This window comes from Ischnura elegans, chromosome 11 (assembly GCF_921293095.1).
Source record: "Ischnura elegans chromosome 11, ioIscEleg1.1, whole genome shotgun sequence".
Lineage (NCBI taxonomy): Eukaryota > Metazoa > Arthropoda > Insecta > Odonata > Coenagrionidae > Ischnura > Ischnura elegans.
In genome coordinates this window covers 7165465-7191384 of record NC_060256.1, presented here as the reverse complement: position 1 = coordinate 7191384, position 25920 = coordinate 7165465, and the positions used below count along the sequence as shown (strand labels likewise).

At 39.5% G+C, this 25920-nt stretch overlaps 1 protein-coding gene across 1 annotated transcript in view; it reads left to right on the top strand.

The window, feature by feature from the left end:
- Window positions 1–695: 695 nt before the first annotated feature.
- The window catches only part of LOC124167747 (ras-related and estrogen-regulated growth inhibitor-like protein), a 48287-nt gene continuing 23062 nt past the window's right edge, over window positions 696–25920 (top strand). Inside the window, exons 1-3 of the mRNA XM_046545760.1 lie at window positions 696–1421; window positions 10549–10670; window positions 10776–10832. Coding sequence (XP_046401716.1) covers window positions 10586–10670; window positions 10776–10832 — 142 coding nt within the window. The 5' untranslated portion in view covers window positions 696–1421; window positions 10549–10585. The remainder of the gene's footprint in view (window positions 1422–10548; window positions 10671–10775; window positions 10833–25920) is intronic.

Here is a 25920-nt window from a genome sequence, read left to right as displayed (position 1 = left end):
CATGCATATCCTATTTTATTGACGGCTCGCGTCCTATCATCACCCGCCGTACACCTGTTGAGGCAGATTGCAGGGTGACATGTTCATGCAGATACTTCAACGGACTATAAATTCAACGGATTTTTTTACAGTAAATACTTATCAATAAGTATTACTTACCCAAACCCTGCGAAAATTAAAATAATGCGATAATCAGGCACTCCACGCCCTTAAACCGGGAAGAGGCAAAAAGGTACCGATCTTAAATGATTACATAAAAAATGAGACTTGCTAATGCACAAGGGGTTTTTCGATTCAAAAACTCATTCATTATTATTTTTCCCATCCAATCCTAAGAATGGAACCGACTTATTAAACCCGTCCCCCGACATTACGGAAATGTTATGAAAGAAAGTCTTCGGCTGCAGTCGCGGACCCCCACGAGCGAAGCGGCGTCGTCCTCGGAGCTGCGCAACTAATTTTCCCCACGCGCCTCCGGGATACGCGTGTGTGTCTCCGGCGGGACTCCGCTTCATCGGCGGCGGCTTCGTCTGCTCGCTCTGCGCCTGCCCGACAAACACACAACCCCCCACCCCTTCCCCTACGTGGAATGCATGCGGGGGAGGGGGGAGACTCCGCGCCGTCGCCACGGCGACCGCCCCAGAGTTTATAAAAAGAGCAGCGGGAGCCGCAAGTGATCGCAGTAGCAGCGTGTCTGTCGGACAGAGAGAAGGAGAGAGAAGTCTGCTCAGAAGCAGAACACAACAAGTGCATTCGCAGAGAAGAAGGAGCTATTGCAGGGATAATCCTTGTATTTTCCCGAGACATACTCCGTATAGCTCTAGACATTTTCCGCGTGTGAGTGCGCCCATTTTGTGCCTCTTCGCTAAAATATATATTTTTCGGAGGAGAAGAGCTGTTTGTTTTTTTCCTCGAAGTGAAATTCACTGAGACGCTTTCCGCACCTGCTTTCGGCGTAAGGTTGGACTGCATACACTTTTTTGGAGAAAAAATACACTCCAACAATTGACGTGTTGAATTTTGCGTGTGCTGTGACAATTTCTGCCAGGAGTGCAAGAAGAGCGAAGTTGCCCGCGTTGAGATTTTCTCGACCGGCATAACGCGTGGTGCAAGTTCCAAAGATTTGAACCTCAACCCTCCCCCGCCGAAAGGAGGGAACAGTTTTTGGAGTGAGCCACTCGTGTTATCGGGATTCGCTGGTTTTCCACTTCGGTGGTCCCACAGCTCCCGAGTTGTCATCGCCGTCAAAGGCGCAGTTATTGCTTCCGGTCCTCGGGCGTAAAGAAGGGAGGGCGCTTGCCGCAAGAATACGGCGACGTCTTCACTGAACAATTACCCAACGATTTGTGGAGCAGAGGACGAGAACTTCGCTGTATCCTCAGATCCCTCAGAGCAGACGCCGAAGAGAAGGCGACTTTAAAGTAAGCCCACGACAATTGTTTTATATCTTAAATTTATGGCTTAGCAACTTATAATAGATTTAAAAAATATTGTATCTAAGTTGTTAAATTCATCACTACAATCTTAGAAATTAATTTGATAGGTTAGATTTAGCATGAAATTCAATCCTCACAGCGTATCTTGTTTTTTTATCGACGAATTATTAAACTTACAATCAAAAATAGCCCTTATTTTCATCTTAATTGTTTAGCTTTCCAATGCTGATCAATCATTCAAGTGTGAAATATTTCAATTTTCAATGCGAGCATATGAATTAGAAACGTCGTGTTTGTAAAAATTAAATCACGGGCCCACTTCTCTCGCGGAACCATATACCACACTTGACAAAAAATAATGCTCCAGAAAAATTATATTTATCGAATTATTAGTTTAAAAAATCTTTATCAATCCAATTTAGATGTATCATATACAGGGATAAATAAAATTAGTGTAAATTTTGCTCTCGCCGCGCTTTCTCTTTCAAATGAGTTTGGTTTGGTGTCTCTCACTGTCATCTACATTACGGTTCCAAATGTGTATCTGCTCTCATTCTCAAACGAAAGTGAATTTTTGATCAATCAGCGAACGCCAAACGCGCAAAAATCGACATCTGCTCCGTTGAAACGAATTCGCGATTTGAAAAGATATCTCGGATTGCTTTAAAAATTCGCAGTGGAGGAAAGCAAGAGGGAAACTAAGAAAGCTCCGCTAAAAATACTCGGATTCTAGAAGATGAGAAGGCATCTCTGGGAGTAAACACGGGCCCCGTGCAGGCCGCGGTTGTTTGTGCGCAAACACATGATGCATGCACTCGCTGCTTTTAATTCCAGCCGCCTCTCCAACTGGAAATTTCCCTTCGAACCGGAATTCACGCAAAGATGAGTCCACTTTTATTTGTTTACAATGAAAACCTCAGCGATACGACCCAAAAGTTGTAACTGATGAGTCTTATTCTAACACCTTCATGTATTTGCCTCGGAATAAAATATTAGTTGCCACAAAATATTCCATAAAAAGTAATCCCTAGAGAAAGAGTCGAAATTAGAGAAGCTAACTCATTAGCATTTTTATCAACTGCATTCATATTTATTAATACTTTCTATTGCTATTCCAAATGCTATCAGATAAAAGAAATGATTTAAAATTTAGTGGAGCTAGGATAAAATTCAAACTGTTTTATGTTAAAACACAACGTTTTGTAAACTGCTTTTTTGAAACAAACAATGGTCCTCAGAGATACGACCTACAAATTAATATTGATTGATAAATGATAAAATAAGGATCAAGATAAAATATGATAAAATTAAACATAATATCATCTATTTTAAAAGAGCAATGTTGAACTAAAACAGTTAAACTGCCATTTATTTCATATTTTTTAATAGCTATGATTTAAATATAAGTATTCAAATTTTTCTACATACCACGATTTTACCATGATGCTAGTTGGCTAAAAATGCTCCCAAACATAAAATATTCATGTTTCAATGAAGTAAGGAACCGAATAAGCCAATAAGTACCATTCATTTTTCCCACTTTAAATCCCTTAAAACTAGTAATAAATTCTCTTCTTTCCTCAATGTCCCGCTGAAAAGTTTAGCAACTTCAAAGATTCTAACATATTAGGGACTTTGAAAATATCATTTTCACGAGAATATATAACATTTGAATGCTTTGATTCATATGGCTCTCATCATGCCTTCATCGATTACGTAACAATGATGCACGGGGCGCAAGGCACTTCACAGCAGAACGGGCGCGTAAACTAAAAAGTATTTAGGGAAACAAAATAAAGTGGAGTGGCGATGGCATTGGGGGGGGGGGGGGGGAGGTTGCGGAACACTTTGGATACACTTAACTCATCCAACTCCATAGCTCATCCCATTCTCTAGCATTCGTAATCGTTCAGACTTGATTTCTCGGGCCCATTCTAACTGCTCCAGATACTGCCATCGTGATAGTTTGTTTGAAGCCCCACTATCCCGGTTGCATAAATAGATCCGGCATTTCAGGAGCCCCGAAACATTCTTTGTTTATCAGAATGCCACGTTTATCATTTTTCCTCTCCTCGTGGGTATTGCGAAATTATTTCTTCCACCATTCCAAAAGGTTCATCTCAGCTAAGTAGGGCATTTGTGGAATACAACGAATGTCTGTGTCAATGGAGACAAAATGTATATACTATTAATGCAATGTTTATATACTACTAATGCATGCAAAGCTAAATCCTTGTAATGACTTCAAAAAATCTCCCGTCCCAAATTATTATTAATTGATAAGGTTACACTAAAATACAAGCTATTTAAGTAAGAATACAAATTTACCTAAAAACCCTATATCGGCTATAATCGGCTATCCTATTTTCTCCGTTTCTAAGTCCTATATAATCGGATATGTGCTAAATTCAAAATCATTACCGCTATTGCATGCATTTCAGTTTTAATAAAAATATGAAATCTCAACTGTCTACAGAAAAAATCGAAATTAACAGTTTATCTTTCCTTGCAAACTCTTTTGTCAAGTATTTTCCTGCAAATACTTGTTTGAACAGCCTCATTTCAATTAACTTCGCCTTTTTCAATGTAACGCTAGTCTGAGAATATGAAAACAACATCCTATGTCTTTTAACTATCCTGTAATTATAAGCAGATTTTTTGTGAAAAAAACTAAGACTGTGTTGCCATCATCAGATTCATATCACATCTTTTATAGCAGCCGAAATATGAAAAATTCTTAAATGAGCTGATAAAGAAACGTATACATCGATGGAAAAGCATGGATATGGCTGGGGTGTGGCTCGAATTACGGCGCCACTCACACACGGACGCTTCTGAGGGTTTCCGAGACAGTTAGGAAGGGGGAGGAATGGGGGTGTGTGGGACAGCCTTGTTTTGTAAGCCGAGTGCGCAGCCGCCCGTTGCTAGTCCCCAAGCGCCTGCTAAGTGTTTATATCACATGTCAGAGGGACGTGTTGCATAATACCACACCGAACACCCGACGTGGAGGATTAAGATTCCTTTCGAGGCAGTGTCAAATTAAAAAGACGAGAAAGGCACACAAAAAATTCCATTGGAATGTAGAGAAAAAAGTCTTTTCTCCAATAGTCATGGTAAATATTTCATTTGAAAAAATGCGTTTGAAAATTGGTTCTTATTTTCTGATTTTCGGGCATTGCTTTCAATTTTCCGATCCTCATTTTAGCAGCAAAAACGTTTGATTGAGAAGAATATCACATTAGAGTTGTCCATTTAACAAATCAAAAAATCTTTGCAAAAACCAAGAACAATATTTAAAAGCAACTATGACGGCCTAAGTGGATGTCATTCCAACCTGTGGTTCCGAAAGTTGTGTTTAAATTTGAATTGTATAGCAGCTCGAATGTTTTGCTTTATATCGGTCATAAAATAACCCTGAAAACTATCCCAAATACCTTTCTTTCAAATCACAAACCATCAGGGAAAAATGTACAAAAATTATTTTCCCTTATTTCGACCGATAATGCTGGGTTGCAATAAAAAATGTATAACCATAAAGGTTCTATAAAGAACGAGAGAAGCCAGACATCAAAATGGTCTCCAACTGGATGAATGGCTCCGTAGCCGATTCTCACCATACCACAAGAAATCACAAAAATTATTAAGCGTAACTATTTAAGCTTGATTTTTTAATTAATGGGGAATTTAAGAAACATTTGATGCAAAAACAATTTATTAGATATCAAAACGACATTGACGAAATTGACATCCCCCTCAAGAAATTGACCTCATCGAATAAACTCACTAATTTGATCGGGATAATAAGCCTACCCATGTATTCTCGGCGGTCGATTACCAACTTATGTTCTGCGGTCGGGTGTCGTGATTTCGTGGTATTTCCCCGCCGTGACCTGCTCAATCGCGTAGTCATGGAGAATGGATATGACCCTGAGACGTTGAGGACAATTAAGAGAATCGAGGGCGCCTTGTGATACACGTGCTACCGATTTGGACGAGTCCACGGAACGCTACGAATCCGAATTTCATATTTTGCTGTCCTGAGACAGAAGATGTTTTTCACGTGGCATTCTCTCGGCGAAAACATTTATTTATTTCTTCGAGGGCCAATGAGAAAGAGGATACGCCTTCCTCGAATAATATTTTGACCTACAGCAGGAACTAGGAATGGCAATAGCACAAAGAGAAGAAAAAGAGGCCAGTGGAACAGATTCCGAAATTTCAGAATTTGTGATATTTTATAATAAAGATAAAAATTGGTAGTAATCACGTCACGGAATATATTTTACAGCATTCTCAGTAAGGAAAAAAATGATTTTCGGGGAAGGGAATACGATATACCCACTAGGTACCTACTGCAATTAATTACATTGCACATTTAGCTAGGCCAATTCGGATGTGACGAAAATATTTGTGAATACTACAGGGAATATATTCTGCCAAATTTTCTCATAGCATCACCACTCATTTGCGTCTTTCTCGCATTTAGAATTTAAAAAAGAAACAAAATGAATGAAATATACCGCTGACATTCTGAAACTTCAGCTTTGAAATGAGTTAAATTTTATGCGTAGACATTTCTACCTACGGTAAAGGCTCGTTCAATCGAAAAGTTATTTCACTTTGACCCAATGTTGTTTGCGAAGGTTTTACGGAGTTCAGATGTTAGTCATCGCAGACATATTTCTCAACACCTTCGGGGCAATGAATCTCGTGGTCCAAATTTCTTGTATACATATTATTTCACTGGAACTGTAAATTAGCCATCATAATGTAAATATAAACATTTATGAAGCCATGGTAAATCAAAAAATAACAAAATATTTTAAGGAGTTTAAAAAGGATTTAATTCTTTGCTCAAATGCCTAAAGATTGCCAACTGAATATAAGAAGCTTATTTTCATCACCTACATTACAAAGAGATATGTCTCGTAATTAATGGACAGATGAATGCATTTTTCTAATTAATTTTTTTAAATTAAAAGTAAGACAACTTCAAAGGTACGACACGGGATATTTTGACAGCGCTTTACGCTGGGGTAGTGAGCCTGCTTAGTAATAAAAATTAAGGTTATAATTTTTTTGATTACTTGAAAAGATGTCGTGGGCATGGGGCTGCTGGGATAAAACAAGAGAGTTGTGGATCCCGGCTGGACGCCAAGTATCCACCCTACCCCCTTTAAAATCGAACACGAAGTCTTTTTCTTTTTTCGGTCGGGTTTTGAGTTAGTTATGGAGGGCAGGAGGCGACCAACGGAATGAGAAGGTCGCCTTAAGCCTGCGAAGCAATGCCACGGACAGGGCGAGAGGGTGCACGCGGCGGCGATTCCTAATTTTGTCAAGAGGAAGGGAATTGGGGGAGTGGGGGGGATTGTAAATTCGAAACCGCACGTCACAGTCTCTTCGTTTCAACCCCTACGATCGTAAAAACCAAACTACGTCACACCCCAACATTGGCAATGTAAGCGTTCGAAGCGGTCACGGATTCACTCACAAAGATTTCATCGGACTACGGATTTTTCCATCAGAAATATAAAGTCGCCACATATAAAAATAAACGAGTATTTTTCAGGGGTATGCTATCTTCCTTTTGAGAATTCGATAAATTTTGCACGTAGTATCTCTTTCCGTAAGTGATCGCAAAGGATTTTGTGCGCGCAACAGGTTTCACGGAATAAAAGCGCAGCAAAATAATCATGCGGACCTGTTCCTTGTTTCCTAGCAGAAAGTTAAATGTGCAACATGAGTGCAAATATTCTCTTGTTCCCCAAATCCAGCAATTTAAGAATAATTTTCAGGTTGATTTTCAGGATCAGGATTAATAAGACGGGAGGATTTTTAAGTTATGCATGTATGCCTAAATTTATTTATGTTAGATATTCATTCACCATTACTCATGCGAAAACGAGGAGTGAAAAGCAGAAGACGACTAGGCGAGATTCAATACTTTTTCACGATGCCAATCCTGTTCTTCCAGCATGAACCTCTTTTTTGCCTCGTTGGATCAATGCCGCTTCAATAGAAATATTATTACTTTTTGTGACTGCCGCACAGATTAATCCAAATTCGCGATAACTCAGTAGGGTTAGTGTAGTGCAGCTACGCAATCATTTCCATTGAGTTGTGCATTAGTTAATTAGAAGACGTTTCGTGAGTGCTGGAATAACCATTTTCACGTCTCATAGGGTCATTAACGCACATGAGTAAGAATGCGCGTGTAACGAATGCAAAACGAACTCTCCATGCCCTGAGCGGAATGACCGATGAATTCATGAAAAGTCCCCGACCTACCCGTTGCCTCCAAAGATAAGGGAGACATAGAACGCTGCCTCGGAGATGATCCCTCGCTCGCTTAGCTCGAGGACACGGCTCACCCCATGCAAGACATTCCCGCCAATGGGGCGACAGCTTATCCTACCTCCCACAACGCTTCGAGAGCCATTCCATATGTTTATCTACGCCAACAGGGTAATTCAATCTGCCGATCGCACATGCGAAGCACTAGGGAATATTCGGCAAATTTGAGAACACTCATGATTGTAATGATAAATCTCAAGATGGCGCTTTCGAAATGCATACTTTTTACGCATACGTCGATTGGGCAATAAATTGATGCGCGAAGATTTCATAGGAAGGCATTTCTATTTGAGGGCATAAATTACGAACGATTTACTTCAAGCCCGACTCAAGCATTCCTAATGGGATGTATAATGATAATGACACTATTAAATCAAATGGTTAATTAACTTAGCACTTAGACTAATAGTGAGAGTAAATAATTAATGAAGGAATTTCAGGGAGAGAGGGAATTGCTTCAAGACGGTGAATGGTTGACAGACATAAATGATAAAATATCCTAGTTATCAATGAACGCTTATTCACCAAATTCTACTTTAATCTGCTATAATGAGAAAAAGGAAAATCATTTGAGTCGTAACGAGCATAAATTATGAATTCCTGAAATTCATCTAAAGAATGCGTTTGGAGAGAAAAACAGAAAAAAATTCTAGGTAACTGTAGTTAACTGTCGAAAATGGCGGAATGAGAAACTAGGTTTCCAATATAACGGACAATTGGGAGAAGAAGAATATTTCGGGAAATTAATTAATGGACATCGCGAGGTTTGGCGTGATATGAATGGGGCGAAGAAAAATCACCACGCGAATTAGAATTCAGATTCCCGAGGTACGTTCATTCAGAGCTCTTGCCCAACATTCAGCGCTGGGAAGAGGCATACACCACAAATCGTGTCCACATTTCCGCTATAGGAAAAGAGAGAGAGGGGTAAGAAAATATTGCTTTTCCCCGTGCGCACGAAGCGCCATCCGCACTGTATTGCGTTCACGCAAATCAAGATGTACGAGTGCTTGCTGCCCTGAGGAGAAAGAGCGCGGACGTAAGGGGTTTATAAAGAAGCTGAGTGCGTAGGATGCCGGTTGGTGCCGCCACTGGTCATGTTTATGGTTCGCCCCGCAAGCAGGAAGCAAGGGGAAGGGAAGACGTGAAAGTAGGCAGAGGTGGCGCCCCGAACATGAGTGTTCTTTTTTTGGAGCGGCGACTTCAACGCGGACGCCAGCGAGGAAGTAAATAGGACTTGGATGAACCTGGAATCGATCCCAGGACACAAGCGCACGGAAAATACCTTCCTCAATTTCCTTTGCCTCGGTCTCGGTCAATTCTCTTGCGCCTCGGTCGTGATTCATGCATCGTCTTTCATGCCATGGGTTTCAAAAACAGAGATGTAATAAATACTGATTAAAGAAAGGGTGTTATTACTGGCGAACACAAGTTGGCACGAAAGTATATACTGAACGAGAAAGTAAAAAGTGGAAAACGAGCGCATTTTATGCTATGAAAATCGTATTTGCTCATACGTTGTCTTAAAATACTGTTTTCTTTGATATCCAGATCAGTTTAAGCATAAAATACCCGATAAAAAGTGAATAAAAATAAATAGTAAATATAGAAATAAAAAAATGATGCTGTAACATAGAAACACACCTTAGAAAAAAATTAATGTAAAAATGACGAATGATAAACGTCATCCGTTTCATTTCAACCCGACCAATTAAATTTGATGAACGGCGAGGACAAAAATAAATGTGTTAAACTCGCAGAATGTCCCAGAACTTGGTGCGAAACCAATAAATAAATTGGCTCATAATACGCGACGGCCATCAAAACCTCTGCGGCCTTGACAATGCAGAGAGGGGTGCGAAATAGAAAAAGAAGACGACTGCTCGGCGTTTCCCGATCTTCATCTCTTTTCAGCACATCCGCAACGCGAAAATTTATGCGCAGCGCGCGCGAAATACCGCAGGCGAAGAGGAGATAATTTCTTCTCTCCTTCACACTTTCTCTCGGAACCGCCCTGGGGACAGTCTGCGCCCGATATTTTAGCGTCGATATTGTAAAGAGAAAAAGCTGAGGACGGAATGGAATGCGGAGGGCGGGAGGGACGGAGAATTCTAATTATAAGAGGGCCAAAGGGGTAGGGCGACAGATGGAGAGGGGCATCGCGGGTTTAAGGACGCAGGGAAACATTTGAACGTCACTATTCCGTGCGGCGCAAACAGGCGAAAAGCAGGGAAAATAGAAACGAGACTTGTAATATCGAAAATTCCCCTGAAAACGAGAAGACCACTCACGTAAGCCTTCAAATTTTCCATTTATGCCTTATTATTCAAGTAATTAGCGTAAATTATGCAAAGAAAATGTGGTGCCATTTTCATAAAGTAAAAGTATCTTCATTAGATCAAAAAAATACATCTATACGAAACACAATACTTTAATACACACAATATTTTCAAAAAATTTACACCATAAAGGGATTTAAAAATAGGCTATTTTCACTATGATGAGATAATCATACTGAAGTGTCTGCAGTTATGTGTTTTGTTATGATGATGAAATATCAAAGGAATAATGTGAATTCATTAAGAATCCTCACTCAATTAGCTTCAATTCATATGAGGCATGAGGGCTATTTAATGATAGATCATAATTGGATTCGCTCATAAAAATTAAGCGAGTTATTAGTGAATTATTTTCGCTACTCTTTACACTACTACATTGAACTACAAAGAAAATGCTTTTTTTGGACTCTCCCAAACAGGTCATCAGTAAGAGCAGTTTCAAGTTCATTCTCTAAAATGAAGAACACAACCGCATCTCAGCAAGCCGACCTTGCCAAGGTTCGCATCGCTGTGCTTGGGAAGGTCAACGTGGGGAAATCCGGTAAGCGAAATGGAGTCGATAACACTTTTAATGATGTTATTAATAATATTTATTTACCAAATATCATAAATAACATTGTATTAACAATCGCTTTCTTTTACACAGCGCTAACAGTGCGGTACCTCACAAGGCGATTCATCGGGGAGTACAGATCTAAGACTGGTGAGTACAATTATACTTTACTTCTATAAAAGGTTTATTAGAAGACACTACTAACGTATAGCTCTTCACGACACAAAGAAAACTAGTAACATAGAAATAATTACTAGAAGGCTCTAGAAGGTTAATCGAAAGAATGCCATATTTACCACATGTTCAATGATTTCCCTATGATTCAGAAAATGTGTATGAAGTGAAAAGAGTATATACGAGAGTTTTGGTGTCAATATTTCCTTTTTACTGTGATCTTAAGCATAGAGATCTATTGCCTCAATTCAGATTTTTTAGTATTCATTTTCATAACTTAAATTACCATTAGATTTTAAAATTAAACTTTACGGAGTTTCCCAGGAGCCTGGCACTAGAATTCATTCCAACTCTTCATAATACATATTTCTGCTGAGGATGAACACCACGAGAGGATGTTCAGAGGAGAGGTTCAGTGATGCAGTTATAATTACTATGAGTTTGGATCCTTTCGCTGATGTGTGTCACGGAAGCAATTGTGCTCCAGAGATAACGAAGAACAGGTGTTCCTCTATGAAAGAAACAAAAATACGGCCGTATAAGAGACTAGCATAGTGAGGTGTACGTGAGAGCATTTAACACCAGCTTCTTAATAATAAGGGATGATGACATCCACAAATCGAGTGGATTTCTACAACGCCATTATTAACTTGTCTTCCAGGTGATACTTGGATAGCAAACATATATACGTATCAAAACTAATAATACAATAAATCTTTCCACACAACATCTCAACCGCACCCGCCACAGTTTCAGCAAGGAGCGCGATTTTCAAGGTGCCCTTGATCATGTTCATAGTTGAGGTATTTTCAAGAAGAGAGCGCAAATTGAAAAAAAAAAGATGTGAGAACGTCAGGAAATCATACCGCTCAACCCGGAGTGATCGGTCCCACAAAGGGAGAGCTAAGCGGTTCCCAAGTTGACAAAATGAAAGTTTACACTTTTCGATTCCTTGAAGTCGGGAAGATGGAGGCGGGAAGGGGGCTTTGAAGGCCAGAATGGTCCCAAGGTCCCGAGAGAGAGAGAGAGTTTTTAAAATAGTGGAGGCGGAGGGAGGAAGCTGGAGAGGAGATTTGGTTGGAGACATCGAGATGGGCGGAGAGGAGATCGAAATGATTCGAAATTCGGAGGTGGGTGGGGGGAGACTGAGTGAGCCAGTTACGTTATTGTGACTACGTATGCGCCGATGAATAATCGAACGTTTCCGCTCTGCGGTCGCGTACTAAGCGCCCGACCTTGAAGAGACCAAAGGGCTCACCCTTGCCCACGATGCCTCCAAAATAATAAACAAGGGTGATAGATTTTCCCCTTTGAGTTCTTTCGTTGGGTTGCCGAAGCGACGCGAGTTATCACTTTCCGACCCACAACTCGCTCGAGGGAGGCTGGAGAGTGATGAGGACTTTTTCGCAAGTGCAGGGACGCCAGCAGAGGTCAAGGTGAGGCCCACGGGCTAAAAATTGCAAGCCGTGCGTAATCCCTTCATTGAAAGCGCATTAAATCATTACTCCTATATATAAAGAACCAGAGTGAGTGTAAAGGTTCGAGTTAAAAACAGCGAAACTTTTCAAAGCCCTGCGCACAAAGTAATTACGTCTCAGGGTCAACGGGAGAGACGGTGCTTTGATTCCAATACCTGCTCCCAGATGGATACATGGATACTCAAGTGCACTCAGCGATATGAACGCTTAATTCGAACGAGATCACAACCCTCGCCTCTCCAAAGATTACTCGAGGTCTTCAAAAAACAATAGGAAACTCCAAAAGTGTGCTTGTAGAGAGAAGGCCGACATTTGCACTTCTTTTCTTGAAGAGGTATCTTGATGGCGTTTATTTTGGAACGTATACCTCAGCGCAAACTTCCTTTTACCTACCTTGTGAAAAAAAAGTTATGCATGTAGTAAGGACTCCAATTTAGCTTAATAGCATTTTAAATTTCCTTGCCGATTAGCATTCCTACTCGTTTACTTCTACTTTAAAATATTATACACCAAATGTAGATGACTCGTTTTTTGCGTAGAGCCTTGTGTTACATAAAGCAAAGGAGGTATTATAATTCTCATTACGAAATGTATGAACTCGATGGTTCACATTTGGCAATATCAAATTAACACCATTATAATCTGTATAATCCTTTCAAAGGTCATCTGTAAAGTAAATCATTGCCGGATGTTTGGCTCCGAAGCCCTTGGGCCTAAGCGAACCCAAATATTTCCAAGAGTTTCTGGAACAAGGATATTTACCTGAGAGACCCAATGCCATTTCAGCGGTTATTTCATCCTTGGAAGTGAAAACGCCTCTTTTGAGCGAGGGAGGACACGATTTTTAAATTAGGATTATCTAACGTTCTCAATTACAACAGAGCATTTAAAAAAGAAAAAAATGTAAGTAGTAAGGACGTTGTATATCTTTACTTTAGCTGAAAATATTCGAGTGCCTTAGCCTACCCTACCTCATGTAACTTCTGGAGAAGAACTCTCCCATCCGGTCCATAGCTTCGGATGTTTATGAGTTATCTCTTCCATGGAAGGCAGAGCTTTTCGGGAAATCCAGTGCACTATGTCATGTTCCCGTCAAAACCAAACCTCCAGCCAGGGCACTTCAGCTATTTTCGAGCTTGTTTGGGTAATGAAAGGAGAGGTGCATCTTGAATTATTTCTTGCGAGAAGGAATCCGGTAGATTTCCTTATTTATTGCCTCTTCGCAGAAATTTCTCCAAAATTCTGCCCGCGCCAAGATTACTACAACCTCATTCTGGAGGATACGCGCTTTTCTCGATAGCAAAATCGGTCATTTGATTTGGTTGTTAAAGAAAAAGACTTTATTCTTAATTATTTTGCAACCCATAGTAAGCAAATCACATTTATATGTTATTATTAATGGTATATTGTAGATTGATTTCGATTTTTCTTCCAATGATGTTCAAATAAATATTGTATCGGGCTAGATTTTATGAGAAAAGTATTTTTATTCCAGCAAATACCTATCCTTCAAGATAGAAAAAATACAAAAATAAATGTGTATCATTAGTTAAATTCTTACATTTTTCTAATCACATGAGATTCGCGCTTCTTCTTTCTTTCGTGGAAACCAACATTTTTCATAATCTTTGGCATTTTCCCCTCATTTCCAGCCTCTCTTGTGGGCGCTGAAACATGATTCTCTTGCCACAATAAGGGAGATGGGAAAGAAATGAAGCGATCGATTTACTCCTCCTGTAGCCAGAAGTTAAGAACAGGGATGCCATGCAATACAACCCCTCCTGCTCCCCTTCCCCACCCCTTGGTCACGTCTCGGATGTCCCCGTGGCCTGCTAACCCACTGGCAGCCAGACGAGGGAGGAAGAGACAGGGGTAGTAATGAAGCATGCCAGGGATAAGATTCTTCAAATCATACTCTTCTGATGAGAAGGCTTCCCATTAGCAAGGATTTTGCCTGCAGTTGGCGGAGAGGTAGCTCGTGAGAAGGAATTTCCTAATGGCATCCCTAATGAGATTTGGAAATGTATAGTTAAGTAACAGAATGCCATATTTTCTGCTTAATTCAACCTCTAATGAAATTTAGAGCCTGGTTATATAAAAAATGTCTTCGGAAAAATTATTGAGAATTGGATGCTATGAGGACATTTTAATTAAACATTTAAGAGTGAAATAAAGTTGGAAAAATATAATTTAAATTCTAATCGATTGTGCACAACCTTTGAGCGTTATTATAAAAAAATTAGAATAAAAAACAATAAAAGCAATATTGTAAAAATTAGCCGCAGGTCATTGAAGTTCTAATACACCAATTCTTTTTAGACAGCGAATTAAAATGGCTTTAAACGTAAAAAGTAAAATTTCTGCCAAAGATAGAGCTCTGAAGGTATTCACTCAGGGAGATAACATAGCAAACGTAGATAAAATACGCTTCAAATTCTTACAAACGTAGGCCTCCTGTATGGTTTGGCAATATCTCTTTAAGGTTAGGGGCTGGATCCTTATGCTTTTATGGCTTCACATCGATTTCAAGCAAGGCCTAATGGCCTATTGATCACATTTTTTCACGCATTGTGTCACGGAATAATGACAAATAGAAATCGCTCGCCGTTTAAATTCGATTCCGGTAGCTTGGCGTTTGCTCGTGAAAAATGGGATATCTCTTGTTCACTGTCCAACAGCATCTTCATCATATCTTCCCATCACAGTCCTTCCTAATCCACGTGCCGACCTCAATTATTCATCCAGAATCCACCGTATCCCTTAGCAACGTACCCACGCATGTCCCTATTCTTTGTCGTGGGTCCCTTGGTCCTCATCGGACTACTTTTCTCTTAAAGAGAAAAGTGTTGTCTTGCCTCCAACAAATAAGGAGCAAACATCTCATACGGCAGCCATATCTACACGGAGAGTTTTAGAGAATTGCTAAGGACGGGAACGAATTTCGGCACTATTACCTCATTTCTAATTGCATTTTTTTCGTAATACTGTTTTACAGTATCGTGAGAAATACCATTTAAATGTGGTGGCGTACTATTTCACTTCCGCTTTGGATTCAGGTTTATACGAGGCCACTTACTTTTTAGTGATAGCAAATAACTACAACTTGAAATTTTAAATGCCATGTAAACTGAAGCACGATATTGCTAGGGAAGTGATAAATTAACCATTGTTATTAATAGTCATTAAAAGATAAGGATTTGATACAAGGAAACTAGATTAGACCTGCCATACTGTGTCCCTATCCTCACTCGTGTCTCTACCTTCAATCATTCGTGCATTCCTTTTGCTCGTGGGCAAGTTTTATTGATTATTATTATAGTTTTTGCTAAAATACTGATATGGTGATTCTTTTTCGGGTTCATTCCGCGTTGACTCATATTTTTGGACTCAAATTTTGTTTTTTTTGTCCGCAAAATATGAGTCAACGCGGAATGAACCCGAAAAACAATCACCAATTAACTAACCGTGGGAGCCTCCGTAATAAAATACTGATATGTGTAAGTTATTCATGAGAAATTACACCTGTATTTGGGCTTAGGGAGGAGTGTTACGCTTCACCTTAATTTCATTTCCACGCTTCAGCTTCTCAGCAATAAATCCGGGCAATCTATCTTCTTCTCACTAGATTAAGTCTAGCTCGTTATCTATCGCCGCAGTGAGGTAGCTATCGCATGGGATTTCCAGTGATAAAGGTCAATGAATTGAGTTTCCGTGCATTAGTAGCATTTTCCGGTCTCGGTGACGGCGCGGATAACTCCTAGCCTTCCATATCGAGAGTCGCGGGTTCGAGTTCCGCCTGATTAGTTTTCCCCTATCCAGGGAATGGAAATGTGTGATTGCTAATTGCTGAAACCCCTTTGTGAAGGCCTTATTGAACTGCTTTCGTTGGTAATTAAGGTGAAAAAATACTCGCTGCGGCAGTGAAATATCTGCATTTCATTGATACATTCTCACGACCAACATTTCCGCCGTCATTGCAAACAGCGACTACTCTTTGAGTGCGCGCGTCCTAAATTCCTCCCGGCGTGTTCTCCGTCCTTGGCGACCCAAATCCCAGTCGCGAGACCGGTTTCACCGTGGCAGATACGCTTTAATTACGACTCATCATCTTCGTGATGTGCGGATACCAGATATCCACCAACTCTTCCTCGCGTAAACAGTGTGTGGCTTCACCTACGCTCCCTAGATTCAAAAAAATGGAGCGGCTCGTGACGAATATAGGCGCTCAAAAATCTAAGCCAAGGACGTCACTGGGGAACAAATGATTTTTACTTTTGCATAACAATTTGAGTATACTTATTCTACGATTCTAATTTACGATCTCATTCACTTCGGCACAAAACGTGAAATTCTACATCGAGAACAAAAGCATGACTTTTTCTAATGCAGATGATAAAAACCATTAGATAATGTCATAAAATTCAACTATTGAAAAGGTAATAAGTCCTTTTTTTAATAAATCGAAATTCTTAGGATTAGGGATAAAATCATTTACAGATCACGATAGCCTTAAGTGTCACTGAAATAAATTCAAACAATTCACTATTTTTCGGTTAGATTGACAGAGGATAACTCAACGTATGCACATAATATCACGATTCCTTTTCAACTTTTTGAATAAGAAATGTGTCAATCATCAACGCGATTTGTGATTTCCTATTCCTTAATCTTCATGCAAATTCTTCAAAAATCCTGTAATCGGGTAAGCGAAATCATGACACACGATTCTAAATGCCACCGCCAGAATTAAATCTCAGTTGCCATTTTAAATAGCGGTTTATCAAAGAAAACATTTCCCGGAAGAAATGTTCCCAATCCAAGAGCTAAATTCCCAGTATATTTAATCCATTAGTTGCCTAACTTTATACTGGAAACCATCGAAATTAAATGGATTTCAAAGAGGCTACGGGGCTCCTAAAACATTCGTTAGATCCATAGCCAATATAGACTGAAGGTCAGCATTTGAAATCGTAGCTGTTGATCGGAATTGAGTCTTGAAATTCGATCTGTAATGGTCGTAGGAACAAAAGTAGTTGATTCGCGAAACAGCTGCAACACATAATGGCCACAAAGAATTGGGTCTCGGGGATTCCCTCTGCTCTTCAAAACTGGGACAACGATTTTTTTTCCTATCTTCCCACCTCTGTGCATCGGTAAAACATCTGAAGAGAGATAAGAGTAACGTGACACGCTCTTTTTTTTAATATTGTCGTAAATCCATAGCGCAGGCCTCGAGTGCTGGGATAGAGCAGTTTCCTCAGATAACGACTCGGGTTGCCACGTAACCATGCGATGTCTCTCTGAGTACTAAGCTTGGAAGGTAGCAGGATTTTTATGGCTAGATAATTCTTTTAGGCCCGTCGGCGGGAAGGGGAAAATTAAAAGGCTTCGTCATCGCTCGCTGCGACTACTCTCGAGAGAAACTAAGGGATATCAACTAGAGAATAAGACGCAGTAACGATGGACGGTACGCTTCGAAATAAAATAAATTTCATTCGTATATCTGCATCCAATATGATGTTTTCCGTGACTAATATACGCCGAGAACTTCACCAGCATACCCTAATATTGTCTTAATGCTTGGCGTCAAAACATTTTATTTGAACCTGCATAATAAGTCCTCCAAAATAACCTTATACGATGAGCTCAATGCGAAATCAGAATGTGGCAAAGCCCGTTGATCTCTACTTGGTGATAAATGGTCAAAGTATTATTTTTGCGAAATCGTTGCAGCAAAAAACATCATAGATAGCAATTTGTAATTATAATTAACTTCCAAGAAAAGATGGTATGTTGGTCAGCTTGAAGTTCTTTCACAGAGGTGAAAGTAATAGCCCGATGCCAAGGAAAGGAATGCGATTCCAAAGAAAAACTTGCAAGCCTTTCCACCCAATTCACTTTTTTTTCTCATAACACTGATTATTATGTTATTTTAGCTAAATTTAATTTTATTTCGAGTTATAATAACACTAAGAATCACGCCATGCCCAAAAACGTGGATTTAAATCTGGACGCGATTGATTACGTAATTATCTCAGTTAAGTCCATAAAAAACCTCTATCGTTTATAAATAATAGTATCATGATCCTAATTATTTGAATTTATGTTGTTAAAAATACTATATTCCAAGAAAAAAAAGCTTAATTTTATACCCTTTAAACCTGTCATCACTCCCTTCTTCGTTGTCCATTCTGAAATTACTGCGCGTCGCGTTTCTACGAACAGCTATCGTTTAGCGATCCTTTCTTGTTTACTGATTGAATGTTTTCTGCGCCGATGTCATCATCACGCTTTTAAAGGACGGGTCATCCGAGAGGAATCGGCAGCAGTTTAAAGCAGAGAAGGAGAATGGAGGGGGACGTGTAAACAGACTCTTTAGGGGGGTGAAGGGGGGGGGGTTGAAAAGAAACTCATTATACGCTGACTGGATTGCTGGGGATTCAAATCTCCAAGATGGAAACCGATAATGAGGTTAATAGGGTTGTGATGACTGATATTTAATTGCGCAATCAAAATGATGCCGTAAATTACTTTTCCAGATACCCTAAAAGACGCCCAGGGCCAAGGGCATTGCCAACTGCGCAGTTAAAACCAATCGGTATTCAGTTCCTTTTCCTACCATAAACACTGGGACATATAGTTCAATTGTAAATGTGACTAATAATTAAATAAGAAAATGTCAGCATTTAACCCTGGAAACAAATTTTAAAATAAAATTTATATTTGATACATAAGAATTACTGAACACGATTTTGAATTCTACTATATAGTTGAAGTTAACGCGGTAAATTAATAGATATTCCTAAATTAAAGATGAATACAAGACTTTCAAGACTAACATGCACTCATAGTCATCAGATTTTCATCACTTTCAAGATAGGCTTTGAATAAAACACTAATTGTTAAAGGAATGGATCCCTTGTTCCTTCGGAAACGAAAAAAAAACTGTAATATTTTATTTCAGATCGTGAATTCATGGAGAGTTAAAACTTGCTTCCTCATACAAATCCAAACAGACAAACCATCTGTCTACCATCACCTTATTGGAGGAAAGGATCCCTTGCTTGTGATTGGTTGAGCCTCTGCCTGTAAACATGGGTTGCCACGCAATATGTAAACACAGAAACCCATTGGTCGAGTCAGCGCGGTAATCAATAGAACGTGAATTTTTGGAAACATTAGAGCGCGTACTTTTTAGGTTGCACACTTGCGAGGAAGATACGGTGACAGAGAATATCATTTTCCTCCAGCAAAACTTCCTCCTACAATTTACAAGCACTCAATTCATAACGAATGACAGATTGGATTGGGTAAAATAAAATTCCAATAGCACGGCACTATAAAGTCTGTTTCTCAGAGACGTGTGAGTGACAGACATGATTCGATGCCCAGCAAAAATTCAGCTCAGTATTATTAAAATTACCATAGTGTTTAAAGCATTAGTCCCTCAAAACAGTTGATATTTTATAATTCAGAGGGCGTTAATTGGAGGAGGCAAAATAAAATCAATGCATCAATTTTACATAACCTCTTCTAATGTGGGAACGAAATACGGAATTTAGAAGTATTCTATCCTAAATATAACTTTTTAACCGTTCGTTTAATTCTTATTACACTATTTACTTACTTTTCACTTTTCACGCATATTTTTTTCCACGGTATATGTTTTTTTTTATTTTGATGATTATCGCAAAACGGAATCTTTTATCTTGCAATATAACAATATTTTCTTAAAATTAGATATTGAAAACATAATTATTTCCTCCTATAAATGACTAGCTTTCGATTGCCTACTGCTCAGGTAAATATTTTAGCAAAGAGTATCTAAGGTCATAAATGCATTAAAAATTAAGGGAGTCGAGTATGTTCATGTATTTAGTATATGAAGCTGGAGTAGTTATTACATTTTATTTATTACGTGACTTTTAGGGTATTAACCTCTCACGCATGACCTTTCCGTGGCAGCCAGTCTAAATCCATTAGCGCTAATTGATTGCCGGAGGCGAGAGATTGCTGGGAACGAACAAAAAGGCTTTTTAGAGAGCCGCGGCAGTGAATGAAATAATGTCATTTAAGCATTCCATTCGAGCACCAACTGAGAGTGAGAACATTATTCAAAAAAGAATTAGAATTTGGGAAAAATTCGGTAATGAAAATGTAACAACAGGAGTATGAGAGAGATTGTAGATAGTGATTAGCTTCATGATGTATGTTTTAACTCGCTACTGGAAGGATTAGCAATACAATACGTTAATCTAGGCCTAAGTTTTCTATCATTAACTTAAAAATTCGTACGCCTTTGAATAATTTTGAGATCTTTGTATTAAAAAATAAAATAAATTACAAAATTTAATGAATAAGATGAATTTATAAAACAACCATCTATGACTCGTTAGTTAGCCTAAACTAGTTATTAGTTTAGAAGTTTTCAAAAATCATGCAATCTTCAATCAGACAGCGGTGGCATTTAAACAATAAAAGTTTAATTTAAGTTATAAATATCAAATATAATTAATAATTCCCAATGAACACGTAACAAATCAACAACAAAATTAACTCAATCGTTTAATCAATACATATTATTACTTCTATACTGCCAGTTCTGATGATATAAGTAAATTATCGTTCAAACTCAAGGTAATAACTAAGTATAAGGATAATTAAATCAGCGATGATCACACAGGGCAAAGGAAACATCTTACACCGATGCAAAGGTAGCGTTGAGAGTATGCCCACATAAATAGATGGTTAGCTGAGAAATTGTCGCAAGTTTAGCCTTTGCGAGTCATAATCCCTGCCCTCATATGTCAATGACTTTTATTCCGAAAGTTCCACCAACGATTTTTCGTGGCTTAAACTCTTCAAATTCCACCGTGACATTAACGGGTTCAGTATCCCATTGCTTCCGAATTGAATTTGCGCGAGAATGAGCGATGGCGACGGGACGTGGGCGGAGGGATGGCGACGGAAAGGTCCTTCCGCGGCGAAAATTATTCCCTTCATAGTGTCCGCCGCCCACGCCGCCCATTGAGATCATAGCGTTCAAGGGGGGGCCGATTAAAAAAACGAAACCGAGGATGTTTGAGTGGGAAGAAAACAATTTTATGAAGATCTCATGAGAGAGGAATGTTTCTTGAAAATACATCTTGGCCAATCGTTTACGGATGTTTTAGGGACTCTAGAGAATCCAAAGAGGGTGGGAATATTGATTGGTCGATCGGAAGAAAAAAAAACGTACCCCTTTCTTTGCAACAAATTTGGAATCCCAAACATGCATAAATAAAGCAGCCACTGTGACCATATTATCAGTTTTAAAATAATTTAATTCCACTATTCTTAGAGAAACCGAGGAATGCAACGGTCAAGTTTTCAAATTAGCGGTGAAAAAATTCCCAATGTGTCGCTACGCCTCACACCATTCGAACAGATGACAATGAATATCCAACAGAAATTGGAGAGGGAATATCAATTATTTCCTATATATTATTCGAAATCTCAGAGGCTATAAGTTTTTCAAATCTATTCTTGTGCATCTCAACACCTAGTACGGCATGCGGTGAATTAAAATTTCCAATGTGTTCGTCACTTTTGGCAGCAGAATGCTCCAGAGGAATGTACACCGGAGGAATGTCAAATGAAGTCATTTCTTTCCCTGGAATACGACGTTTAGTAACTCGTCACGATCATTTTGGGGAAACTTTTGCCAACCAAACCCACGCAATGAGCAGCTCAGGCAAGTTTCCAATAATATTCTCCGAAATATTTTTTTTTTACTTTGACGATATCCCATGGCAACTGTGTTCCTTATTACTCAGATTGAAAAACCCCCGATGCGGAGGAAGAATTCAAAGGACGTGGAATGTTAATGGCGCGAAAGACCACAGAGCAAGTGAATGCAAGTGCCAATTCATCCAAACAGACCCAAGGCATGGTCCACTCCCTCGACTCGTGTGCGTATGCGAATATCACCTTCTCTCAGAAGGGACTATTCCGTTAGAAATTCTTATTCTGCTCCTATCTCGATTCTCTGCGCAATGAGAATCACAATAGTTCTCGAAATAAAGACCTGCATGTGTAAGAATGACCCTTTGTGATGGCGCTATTCAATTCTAGTTCCATTTTTACGGTTCAATCAATAGATTATTATACATAGACAACAAAGATCAATGAGATTTTACTGATCTACTTAAAATGTTGATACTAAAGTATCTATTAGTAGTCAATGCATTAAAATTTTTATCTAATACATAGATATATCATTATATTATTTATAATACGTTTTGGAGAGGTATATTGATGGCGGCGCTTTTCCATGAAACTGATATATTTTTGTCCATAATTATTCAGATGATACTTTTAAACATAGAGTATAAGATCCTCACTCCTCTTAAAACGATAAAAAGGTGATAACAATTTCATCACGCTTAAGAAATTATTTACCATTCCCAAATGACCAACAGCATACCGAAGACATTTAGGAAAAAAACTAAGACTGATTTTTCGTAATGAAATGCTAGATTAGTGTTGGTCACGAAAACAAGTTCTGCACGTAACATTTCATGACGAGTGAACAACAGAAGGTCATCGCTTTGAGAGATGGCGATGAGACAGACGGGTCAGCACGTGATGCGTTTGAAAGGGCTACATTTTGGGGGCGGCAGATACACATGCAAGATGCGGCGGTCGCAATTCGAGTGGCAAGGTCGCGCGTCCGTCCAAGGATTTCTTCCACCTCAGCGGCCAACGATCATGACGAACTTCAGCGGAGATCTCAGGGTCACACACTCGAGAGCACAAAAACTAATTGGGCATGCGATGCGAATTCATTACTTTCATTACTCGGACTTTCATTACTCGGACATAACATAATTCGGATTGATTTTAAGAGAGAGATACTGACAATTGAACGTATGATGATGCACACTTCTTTCAGTTCCGATGTCAAATTTGCTACAGGCCTGCAGCAACTACGCAATATCAATCGAAATAAAACTGGAACGTTGGGTTTAACATGTAAATTCAACGCATATAAACATCATAGAAAGGATTTATTAGATATTAAGTTTGCTCGTATCATATTTGTCATTTTAAAACTTTCCCTTACACGTGGAAATATTTTTCTTCGGAAAGTCTGCCGATCATGAGGTAAGCAAATCACTAATTACGAGTATTGGTAACTATTTAATGAATATATCTCGTGCTATTACCACATAATTAGAAAAACTTTGCATTGCATATTCATTATAAATCCAAAGCATCTTTATCAGGCCAAAACTATAAAAGATAGGATTGCATATTAAGCTCAATTACGCATATAAAGTTTATGTCACTTTTGAAGTCATTTCTGGAATAGCAATTTAAATTCATGCTTCAATTTCACGGAAAGAAATACTATGAAATCTTCAAAATTGAAATTTAAAAATACTGCTTCCTGGGATGCATTCTAGTATGTGAGTGAATTCAACCGCGTAAGATCAGTTTTCATGCCCTGCAGTCGAGCAAAGATGGTCACTTGAGTTCTCGTTAGTCCCTTAAAATTCGTAAAACCGCGCTAAGGGAACGACCGTAGTATTATGAGCACCCTATTTTCGTTAAGCACGAGCTGAAATCACTTGACGGTGCGCCATTGAAGACATCTCATTCATAGTTTCTCAAAAGATCCGACTGGTGGGATTTTCAGTGGAAATTCCGCCTGCGAGTCGGGCCAAGGGGACCCTTATACAGAGACGGGCAGGTATAAGCACGAGCGGTTCCCTGAATCGCCACAGAGGAAAACAGGACGTGGATTCCTGTGCAATGAGTTCGGCTGTGGCCACAGAGCATCCGTTCTGCTGGAGGTCGCGGGGAAGGACAAGAGGGAGTGTGGGAGTGAGGCGGGGATTCCACAGAGCGGGATGAGTCAAGGAAGTATTTGGCAGCTGGAGGCGAAGGGGGTGGAGAGGGAGAGGCGTGGGCTCATGGGAAAGGAGGGGGAGGGATGGGGAGAACAAGGAAAGGTTGCCCCGATGAGGCATGCTGTGTTTATCAATGAAGGCAAATGCTGAAAGAATATTGAGGAAGTTTCCCGGGGCCAGATTTGTCAGGTTTGCAGTTTATCGTAACGCAACACGGACAGCTTTCGGAATACAAGATACGAAAAAGCATGGCGAGGAATTCTTCGCATTCAACTGAGTTTCCACTGAGAATGGATCAATGGACAATAGCTCACGATCAGATGTTCAATTTATGGTAACTGTAAATATTCATCGTCCAAATCCATGCGATTTGGATCGCCACTAATAATAATTATTTGCAGAAACGAACACCGATCCGTAGTAAAAAAAATGACGATAAGTAAGAAAAAGAAAAATAGACGAAATAAACACATTCAGGGCAATACTTTCACGCTTTCCAGGACTTTAAATAACGGTGTGATTCATTGAAAAACATTACGAGCCTTCAAAATACTCGAAATGAACAAATATAAGATTTTTTAACAATCACTAAGGACACATATTAGTTATCCAGTCTTATTTAATAAAATATACACCAAAGAATAAATAATGAAAGAAATATCTCCTCCACTTGCACAAATGCAGGAAAGAAAAGGAGTGAGCATTTTACACATTGAGAACAGCAAACCCTAGGTTGCTTTCGACACCATCAAGGGAGTGTAGTACCTAGCTTTTTTCCAATAAATAGGAGCTATTTATAATCTTATCGGTCAGATGGCTCCTGCAATTATCCTCGAAAGAGAATTTCACCCACATAGGGAGGATATGTGGAGAGTGGATATTAGAGGCAGGAAGAATAAAAGAACGGTCCTTGAGCCTACTTCGGATAAGATCGCACGCGTTTCGCAGGTTTGCACGTGACAGTTGTTTCGTGGGAGAGGGGGATTGAGGGGGCGCCTAATTAGGGGGGGTTCGGGTCTCCTTGGAGAGGTGGAATGCGAGAACCCCCGTGGATTTTCTAGCTGCTCGTGTGATACATGCTTGGGTTGCCGTGGGCGACAGGGCGGAGTGTCGTTGCCATAGAAACGCCGCAAAGGGGGAGTGGTGGGGGAAGAGGAGGGGTGGGTGCCAAAAATTGTCAGGGGGAGGGGGTGAGACGTAACGTTAAGGAAATAAATAAAATATTCTCCTAAGGAAAACATCAGGGGCACGGCAATCCATTCCATTGCTCGCGACCTTTCGTAGTAATGTGATGCAAAACATCTTCCCCCTAAGATAAACATTAAGAATATGAATAAAGAAGTAACACGGAACTTGCCAATTGACTTATGAACAACGCTTAAATGTCAACGCTCTCTATCAACTTCGCGCCCACACCAGCGACCCCCATCCTAAATCAATGCCTGAATGCCATTGGCGATTTTTGAAGCGCAAATCTTGTTTGCAGTTATCAATAAAACAGAATGGCATGCCCATTAAATATTGAAATCTTTCGCTTTACCACATGAGCTTAATTTTGTGGAACGACCACGTAGAAAAACAAAATTCACTTTGAATGGCTGACAATTCATTGCCGGTAGGATTCTGACACATACGTTATAATCAAGGCATTTTTCTCTTGATATTAAAATACACAGTTATCTCTACTTTAAT